The following is a 10282-nucleotide window of genomic DNA, read 5'->3' as shown; positions in this document are numbered from 1 at the left end:
GCACACCAGCTCTGCAGGGCAAGCAATGAAAAGAGCTATTAAATATTGCACAAGCTCTATCAGTGTCCAAGACAAATTCACTTGTAGTTCTCCTCTGCCCTTCTGTATGTGTCCAGCTGCTCACACAGAGCAGAATGGAGAAGACCTTCATGATGCTTCTGAGATAGCCACTGGCTGGACAGCAGAGCCCTAAGGCTGCTCCATGCCACCACTCTGCATTTCAGCTGCAATCAGTGACAAGGCCTTCTTGAGCCAAATTAATCTCACCAATTAATTTTAGTTGTGTTTGGCCATTTGGGCCAAATTGCTTGGCCTTGTTCCTTCCTTGCTTATTGGTGTGTCCTGGGAGTTTTTGGGTATGTGTTGTGTACTTTTCCTAAGGAGGACCTGCAAAATAAGGTCTGAAACTTGGTGATACAGGGAAGAAGACAGGAGTAACTTTTTGAAACACTTCATGTGGAGATGTGAAGAGAGAGCAAACTGCAGGTAGGTTGGAGAATGGTCAGAAATTAGAGTTAAAATGAATAGAATATGTATTCAATGTGTCTAATGGGAAAAGATGTTACACAGGGGCGCTGTTTACTATTTGTGTGGGATTATGAAAGTAAATTTGATGGAATATTAGTAAATATTGCATAGGAAACAAGAAGTTTGGCTTTTTTTGAGGAATACTGAAGTAKGGTATAAAGTTTGAGGGCCCTTTCTGTTTTGAAATTTTGCTTGGAAATCATGAATTCAAAACATATGAAATGAAGGGAAACTTCCCTGCCAGATTTTACAGAGACTTTTATTGAGATCTCAATTAATTATTTATGCAGAGTACAGTCATGAAACAGAGAGCAGGTTGTCTAAACAGTGGTGATTAAAGGAAAGTTAAGAATTTATGAAGAATTAATTAATATTMAGAATCATCTTGCATCCTGACCAATGTTAAGTATTGTATAGGAAGCAAATGTTCTGTTGAGGAAAAAAAAAAAAAGTTAAAGATTAATTTAACTAAGATATAGCTGTGTGGGTTTTTTTTTTCAAAAAAAAAAAAAAAAAAATAGCTGGCACTTTAGCTCTTCAGAGCATCTTGGTTTCAAGCCTTTTTCTTCTGAGCAGTCACTTCATCCAAGCTTTTGGCGAGCTTAAGGTAAGATAGGAAGAGCAGTACAACTTTCCTGGGAAAGAAACTGAGGAGATAAACACAGTTAGCTTCATGTTATTGTTATTTTTAAGAACAATGAACTCCACCAACTGAAGAAATGATAAATTTATAGAAGGTGCATAATGCCAGTTTCTGGCAATAGTGCATTCAAATAGCACATATTCTGACTGCACTATCCCATAAACATTCTTGAAATTATGCTGTATCCCAATATAGACTGAGAAAGGCATTAAAAATGAAAATTACCCAATTTATTTGACACCTAAATTATTAAGAATTAAAAGCACTGATTCTTCATAATTCAGAATGCACCATGAATGAACCTTCTACTAAACTTTCCTATTGCTTTTGCAAGCTTGTGACAAAAGAAAGAAATGATAGGAGACAGGAGTAACATTCTTACTATTTGAAAGCAATTGTGAGAAGCGTTGGAGGCATAAATAGATAAAACTTCTCCTTTTGAACTGCATCCACAATCCTGCTAGCTACATAATCTGCTTCATAGACAGGAAGAAAAAGTTGGTTGCTGGTGAAACAAGAAACAAAGAATCATGTAATTATACAATTTTACTTTTGAGATGTAAAAAAAAAAGAAAAAAAAATCATATAAGTTTCCTTCCTTCTCCTCAAGGAGTTTTCAAAGTAAGTCTCCAATTTTATTTGTTCCTTCTATCACCAAAATAAAATGAAAGAATTTTACTCATGTGAGCTTTAACAGCTAATGAATAACTTCTGAATCTTGTTTGAAAGGTTGCTCTGCAGTCTCCAGTGCATTTTAGTTATCAACCATATACAGTGTTTTGATTTCTTATGTCAAGGGAGGTAGCTGTGTTCACCAACAGGGCAAAAAGTGTGGAATTAAGCAAATCAGGCTTATATTAATTAGCGACTGAATATGTAATATCTAAAGACTAGACTTTTTTTTTTACAGATATAATACTATTGCTATATAGAATCTAAGTTTTTACTTACTAGCTTTGAATACCTCTGACTAAATCAGTATTTACAAAAGAAGGGCAGACGATTGTGGTTTTAATGCCGTCTTTTCCTGCCCGATAAAGTTCATCATCTATAGATTCCATCATTCCAACAATTGCAAATTTGCTTGCAGAATAATCTGTAAAGTGGAGAAAGAAGAAATATCTAAAAMATCTCGAAAGCCTCATAATCTGTTATATGTAAAATATGAACTTTTACAGGAGTATTTGAGTTGTAATATTAATTAGCTATGATTCCTAGTAGCCTTGGCAGACTATAGAGACATATAAGATAAAGATCTTATTTKACATTTTATATATATATTGCCAGATGTTCTATACAAACCAGGGATTCTCTCAGTTCAGAATAATTGCCATCTTTAATATCACAGCTGATCCTTCAGTAGGATATATTTCTAGTGGAAAAGTCTAAATGAAGTATATGCTGCTTCAATCCATTACTATCTTTTCTTCTGTTCTGCTTTGCAACTGCAGTATCGTTTTGCTTGCATGGGGATACTGAATACTGTTTTGTTTGTATTGTTTGATTCCAGATGTGAGACCTCAGCTGGAGCACTATGTCCAGTTTTGGACTCTACAGTGCATAGAAAATATTGGCATCCTGGAGCGCATCTAGTGGGGAGCCATCCAGGTGAGCATGTGAAATCTCTGCCCTTGAAAATAACCAAAATTTGACTGCACGTGGCCCAAGCAACCTGGTCTAGATTGGACCCACTTTTGCTGGAAGTTTGGGCCGAGTGATATTTCTGCACATATTTCTTTCAAACTAAGTAGTTATTTTATGATTGCACAGCTGTAAGAGCCTTATTTAAGTGTTGGTATTTATATGTAACTCACTAAGTTATTTTTAGTATGACTGAAAATAGATACAACTAAATTCACTTCTGCTAGAAGAGTAACTTTAAAAATTGTGTCAGAAACAGTCTTTTAATCTTGGAAATATACCTATACTGGATGTTGAAACCATACAACCAGAAAATGCTTGCTAGTTTGTAAAAAGTCTGAATGCTTGGGCTGGCAGGTTTACTCTCATATGCATTTGTGATTAAATAATGAAAGCTGAACAYGACCTGTAATGGGTATAGAATCTAACATGATAATAACAGATGGAAAACAAAAAAATGATAACATAGYCAATCATTAGAAGAAACAAAATACACTTATTCTATCAAAATTAACATTCTCTCAAGAGAACTTGAGAGATATGACCAAAATGTCAGATAGGCTGAAGGGACACTGGGTAGCAAACACGAAATAACCAGGACCATAGCGGTCAACTCTCCTGAGAAAAACAGCTGAAGATAAGGAATGGGCAAATAGTTTAAAATGCAATTAATCTGAACTAAATTTTATGAAAAACCTTACAAAATACCTCCTAAGCCCGAAAGCTATGTCCAAAGAAGTTCAAAAATCCATGTATAACCCAAATATGTTTCAGGAGTCTGAGCAATAAATCACAGAAAAAAGGAAAAAGTGTTAGACAACCTGTACATGGGCTCCCTTATGTGTAAGAACATATATTGATGTGTAAGAACATATATTGCCCCTCTCCCATGGGGATATGACAGGCTGCAGAGAAACCAGTAAAATCTACACTGAGCTCTCTGTGTAACATGGGCAAGGTATCACCATCCTCTTCTTCAATACTCTGTATCTGCCACCTTCTGTCTCTACAGGCTCCTTCTGCTTGCTCAATATGTTGGTGTAAACTGCTTAAGCGAGGCATTTCTGAAATCTCCAGGAAAAATTATTAACACGTGCCTCTGGTTCATAACAGCCCTTGATGATACTCACCTGATGTTTTGTAGGAGCCGAAAAGTGCTGTTGCACTTGACATATTAATCAGGTGTCCATGATTGCAGGCAATCATGGCTGGGAGGAAGGCTTTGCAAGTCTGAAACACATAATAAAATGACAATATCTTAAAAAATGTTGCATTCAAAATTAGATTTTAAAACCTGAGTTACTTTCTAGACCCTCACTACACAAGAAGCCAACAAACTGATTGTCCACTGTGGTAGGAATTTTTAATCTAGAGACAGCATTTCTTAGAACCACAATCCTGAGTCTGGAGATTTGTCGGCACTAACATCCAGCTCCATAGAGCTCTGATACAGAAGAGGGAGCCAGAAGCCAACACATGGAGGGGATTTCAGTGGCAACAGGCCCTAGTTGTTGCAAACCTCACTGACTGGCAGCTGTGGGCTCTTCAACCACTGCTGCCCCCGATGCTAATTATATAGGGAACATGCTGGCATTTCATAAGTAGGAAGAGAAGAAAAAGAAAGCACAGTTAGAAAGCGTTTTTCAATAGCTGAGAAGTGCTGTCATGCCTGTTTTCCTCTGGATGTGTGTGCCTAGGCTCCTTTGCCATAAAGATCCAAGGATTTGGAACAACTTTCAGCTGAAACGGTTCCCTCTTGGTAATAATTTTCAGCCRGAGGGGTCACTCCAAGGGAGCTGCAATGCTGCATTTCCCTCTGACCCAGGCTGCTCGCTTAGCGGGGAGAGTGATCCTTGCTCACAAGGAAACCTCCTAATAGCAACTGAGTCCCCCAGTAACAGAGAATCTCTTCAGGTAATATGTCCTGCGTGGTATAAATGGTATAGCAGCGTGGTATAAATGGTATAGCAAAGATAGTATATACTAGTTAGACTAACTAGTTAGTCTAACTAACTAGTCTAGACTAACTCTATTCTCTGCTTACATCAAGGAGATACTGGTTAGACATGCAAGCACAAGGCAAACTCTCAACTCCAATTGAGGAGAAGGCAGCAGGGCAAAAGGCACCACGGATAACCTGAAGGCTGGCACCAGTATATGCAGCATGTTTGTGACTCCCGGAATATCAGACAAGGCATCCTGATGCCAGGGGACACCTGGAGCAGGAGAGGTCCGTGCCGTTACCTCAGCACTGATTTCAGCCGTGGCTGTTCCYGTGAGAAAGAGGCTGCTTCCTGATACAGTTAGACAAGGATACAGGATTTATCAGAGTGCCCGGGCAGAGTGTTGTTAACAGTGCTGAGAAGTGCCAGGCAGGATGACTTAAAAAAAAAACCTTTTTTTTTTTCCCTCCTCTCTGTGTCCCTCCCACCCTGCTTCAAAGCTGGGTCTAACCTGGGGTACTATTTTAAGGATTTTCTCATTAAAATAGTTGCCTGTAYATCTCGCATATATGCAGGAAAGAGGAAAAAAAAAATACATTACCCAGGCTTGACTCAGGAAGTTAACTCTTATGGTCTTTTCAAATTCGGCTCCCGACATGTCCAAGAAGGTTTTCCCAGTAAATATACCCGCATTATTTACCAGGATGCTAACATCCCCAACTTCCTTTCTAACCTGGGTAAGAAAAGGATAAACAGAAAGGATTAGAAGGCATTCTACAAGTGCAAGAGGAAGCTCTTGTTCTTCACTTAGGAAATGTTTAATGATATGATATACATTTTCACAAACATTTTTGATTATTTACATCTATGCTGAAAACATAAGTGTAAAAGACATGTTTTACTGTGTCACATTAAAGGTCCATCAGGCTCCAGAACTCTCCTATCAGGGCAGAGGGCAGTAAAAAAGACAGGGACACTGACACTTACACCTCTAGTGTAATCCTTGTCTTTTCACATGCTGCAGTTTAGGAACTTCCTGAGCCAGACATTGTATGTACGACTTYGTGTTTAATACATTGTGATGATTATTATTTTTTTCTCCAAGAATGTCTTGGTTCTGAATTCTAGAATACTTCAGATTTTYGTAACAACCCATGGTAATGAATTGCAAAGTGGAAGTGCACATTGTGATCCTGCTTTAACTTTGTCACCTGAACATTTCTTGTCGCYTAAGTAGTTCTTCCATAGTGGGAAATGATATTTGTTCCTTAGTTATCATCTCCATCATACTTGGGATCTCATCTATCTGTACCACAGCCTGTTTCAGGTGCCTCTCTTTTGAGTAAGAAGGTCCTGATCTATCCAATCTCTATATGGAGGCTTTTCATATTTCCGTTTTTTTTTTTTTTTTTTTTATTTCCTGTAATGCTTCCAGTTCTTTCCTTTATTGTTATTTTTATGATAGCAGAATTTTCTTCTGTACTGGTGATCTGAATATACTGTGGAGAATTAGACCAGAAGTGCAGAAGTTTTTTGGGGCTTAGTTCTCGAATCCTTTTCTAATAGTTTGTAATGCCTTTTTGAACATTATTGAATAAATTGAATTTTCATTGAAATAATTGAAGTGCCTCTAAGATATCAATTTCTACCAATTTAGAGGTAGTCATGATATAGGTATAGTTTAGATTACTTCTTTTTTTTCTTTGTAATTTAAACTGATTTTAATATATAAACTTTTTTTTTTAAATTATTGTTTAGTGCAATGCAAGTGGTTTCAGGCAACACTCTTGCAACTTTAACTTTACAGCACTAAAACTACTTTTTTACTGCCTGCAAACTCTGCTAAATTCCTGTTCTCCCTTCTCCCAGACCATTTAGGAATATGTAGAACAGGAAAAGATCCAGTATAGTTCCTTGGGTGATTCAAGTGCTTTGGGTACAGATGCATTTACCATGATATGCACAGATGATATCACTCGGAGAAAAAGGTAAAATCACCATTAGCTTTGCCTGGGTTTGTTRTGGAGAGGTTCTGTTCTATGCTTTAGCTTTGATTAAAGCACATGGCTGAGRTTTATTTTCAGCACTAGAAATCAGGGCCAGTGCAGAGATTTCTGCATTGGAGGCAAGTAGTTACTTGGTGTCTCATAGATTGTAGAATGGCTTCAAAAAGCATAAGAAAACCCCAGTCTGGCAGAGTGAATAAATGGGTGATTGGCTGTGGTGTCCCATCATTTGACCTCACTTTGGCTTTCTCAGGCAATTGGTAAAGACTGTTTAGATGTTTCTGCAGCTGCATTGCACAGTCCATAGGCAAGTGGAGCTCAGATCCCAGCACCTCTCCATCTTGCATAAATGAATGAAGATCTAGACACTGCTGGGGCTGGCAGGAATACCCAGCTCTTCCTTTGGGGAAGACATCCATAATCTCTCGTAGCTTGCACTCTTTACCTGCTTGCTGGATCCTTATGATGATCTTCCCTTTCCCTTTCTTTATAGGACAACTTAGATTACCGGTCAGCAGCATTTTACTCCATTCACTCTCATTCGTGCTTTTTATTCCCTGCCACAGAAAACTGTGGGAAGGATAATTCCAGGCTGGTTGTTCTCCATTATGTGTTTCCCCACATGTCTATTAATTCTTTTCTTTATTAGAGTTTAAGACACTCTTTTCTATGAGAGGTTTGTAGTTTCTTGCTGTCCTCTCAAGCGCTTTTAAAAATTGGATTATTTGCTATTTGTTTCTCGGACACGATAACCTGCTACATCAATAGGTCACCTATGCATTTTATAGTTCGTTGRTTCCTTTAGCATTCCTGAGTAAACTCTCTTTGGTTCTGAAAGTCTGTTATGTTTTGCTTCATCAGTTTGTTCTAAAATCTCTTCCCTAGGCACTTCAGTGCTCTGATTTCTTTCCTAGAAAGCAAACTTCCATAATAATCAATGGCCTTCTCTGCTATTGCTTTATCTTCTGTGTTGAAGCTCAAGTCTTTTCCAATGGAAAAGTTAGACATATTTCCAAGAGCACAGGAAGACTCCTCACTCAGGSGTTCACACACGGAAGACGTTGGTATTAGTAATATTAGTAATATACCACCTCATTGGCATGAAACAACTCTTCAAGTTTTGGCTTGTAGGCCAGTCTATAATTCAGAATACTCTCTGCTAATAAGGGCAAAGCAAATTCTGGGGGCTGGAGACTTCAATGCTCCTTTTTAGGCTGAATCAGTTAGTCTGTTTAGAGATTGAGAATGACTTGAATGYACAACAGAAATTTTTTGAGATTCTGTTAAACTAGGAGAAAACAAATTATTTCTAGACGTTCAACATAAACAGAAGAGTCTAACAGAGAATTTACATAGTTGAGTTTAAAATAATAATTTTGGTACATGCTTTTCCAAGAAGTAAATAACTTTACAAGAATATGGAGATGGTACCAATTTATTTATTTAGTAAGAGGTCTGATCTTGATAAATTCTGAAGTAATTTTGTCTTGCAAGAGGATTCCAGAAGGTATGCCACTTGATTTATAGTGTCATTCCAAGTAAAGACTGTGTCACATTTGGAGTACAGGTCAGATTTCATTTTTTTTTTTTATTTGTCTGGGAAATAGTAACTGATGTTAAGAAAGTTGAAATTACTGGGAGTCATTTCACAAGCTAAATTAAAAGGAGTAGTAGCCAGTGACTTACACTGTGAAGATCTGTATATGATCTGTACTAGCCAAAAAATATGTTAAATATTGTCCTCCTTGGGGACTGCATTTTGGGTCAGCACAGGCCAGAATGGTGAGAAACTTACAGCTTGTCTCTGCTCACGTAAAACTCATGCTATAATGTATGTATCCTTGCCTGCATGCTCCAACTAATGCATTGTGGTTCTTAAAGTCTATCACCAGKGGTCCCAAAAGGTAAATTTTCCCACTTATTTCAGTCTGCTAGGTCCCTAATACTGCTAAGAAGTAAAATATTACCTTGTTGATTGCAACCATGAGAACTGCAATCCTAAGCTCTTGCAGATATTGAGTCTAATCTACTCTTTAGAGGTACTTCCAATCAGGACCCGTTCTCAATAGAATATTTTATTTTAAACTTTTCTATCTATGTTCAGAAGGAATGAATCTGTTTTAGTTAAATATATAAGCAACAATCACAAAATAAGGGGCACACCTGACAACTCATAAAAAAATGAACTTATTTTTCAGGTSATTTTAAAGGAATCTCTTGAAATTTGTGAGTGATGAGACATTTCAGGTGACYGATATATGCATTCAGGCAAAGAATGTCAAAGATATGACTTGTGAAAGATGCACATCCATACATATACTAATAATTAAACAAATGAATTTATCCTGCAGAATGGGACAGAATGGGAGAATGAGTAACTATAAATAATATGTGAGGTTACCCTCATAGATATTCTCAGACAGTACACTCACTGTTTAAAGACACGTAAATACTGGTAACACAGTCCAGAGGCATGGAACTCTGACTTCTATCATCATAGAARAGAAATATAATAGTTTACAAAACATAGGTTAGCACAGGAAGAGAATCATTTAAATTGTAGTTCTTTTCTGCTTTGTCTTCCAGATGGATTGACCAAAAAATAGAATGAAGTTGCGTCATCATGAAGTTTGGCTCCTGGTCAGATTTCTGAAACCTTAATACCCCACATCACTCTTATGGAATTACAAATATCTAAATAAAGACATAAGAAAAGGGAACTACCCTCTCAACAATTGCCATGGATTTTTGTTGTTGTTCTTGTTGTTATTACATGCCAAAAAGAGAAAAAATGTCCTCAGTTGAATAGTATGGTTACAAAAATTTCATCAGGCTAGATTATAAAGAAGACAAAAATTCAATAGGATAGACTATTATAAGCAAAGAAAAATCAGAAACAAGAAGCCATCTCTTACCTTTTCTGCCTKTTCATAGACCTCTTCTCTTTTGCTGCAGTCACACTTGTAGGCAAACACTCCTTTGGCGCCTTTCTCTTGGGCTAACACACTTGTCTCTTTGTTGCCTTCTTCATCAATGTCCCACAGAACCAAGGTTGTTCCCAGAGAGGCAAACTTTAAGGCAATCTGCCTTCCAATCCCCTTTGCAGAACCAGTAACAAGAACTATTTCCCCAGCAAGACTTTTTTTGCATGGAGTACGTATGAATGACATGAAAGTCTCAAAGAACACAGTAATTAAAAATTTGAGGAACTGGGGTATCTTCAGGATACTTCTGAAGCTGATCATGATTTTTCAGGCACAGAGACTAAGTATAAAAACCCAGAAATACAATATTTTACTGGAACAGAAAACACTAAGAGATTGACTAAGAGATTTTTAAAGATTTTTACTTTTAAAAAGCTAATTTGCTTACATCTCTCTTCTGCACAAATACAAMATATAACTGGAGACTTATTCTGTGAAAGCTTCAAGTTTCCTATTAGTAGGATTAAAGAACATAGCTTCTACTAGATGCTACATGGCTGTTATTTCAGTTCTCAGCTTTTGTCAAAGTTTATAAAA

At 37.2% G+C, this 10282-nt stretch overlaps 1 protein-coding gene across 1 annotated transcript; it reads right to left on the bottom strand.

Annotated features, from left to right (window-relative positions):
• Nucleotides 1–1081: 1081 nt before the first annotated feature.
• SDR16C5 (short chain dehydrogenase/reductase family 16C member 5) lies at nucleotides 1082–10006 on the bottom strand. Its single transcript, XM_026050095.1, has 6 exons — nucleotides 9677–10006; nucleotides 5357–5488; nucleotides 3943–4042; nucleotides 2123–2267; nucleotides 1554–1676; nucleotides 1082–1175 (listed from the first exon to the last, which is right to left on the bottom strand). The coding sequence occupies exons 1-6, from the start codon at nucleotides 10004–10006 to the stop codon at nucleotides 1082–1084; spliced, it is 924 nt and encodes a 307-aa protein (XP_025905880.1).
• Between the last annotated feature and the right edge of the window lie 276 nt (nucleotides 10007–10282).

The sequence above is a fragment of the Nothoprocta perdicaria genome, unplaced genomic scaffold (assembly GCF_003342845.1).
Source record: "Nothoprocta perdicaria isolate Ctin4 unplaced genomic scaffold, notPer1 scaffold_65, whole genome shotgun sequence".
In the NCBI taxonomy this organism is placed as follows: domain Eukaryota; kingdom Metazoa; phylum Chordata; class Aves; order Tinamiformes; family Tinamidae; genus Nothoprocta; species Nothoprocta perdicaria.
Note: the sequence above shows the minus strand (reverse complement) of the source record. Positions and strands in the feature narration are given on the sequence as shown.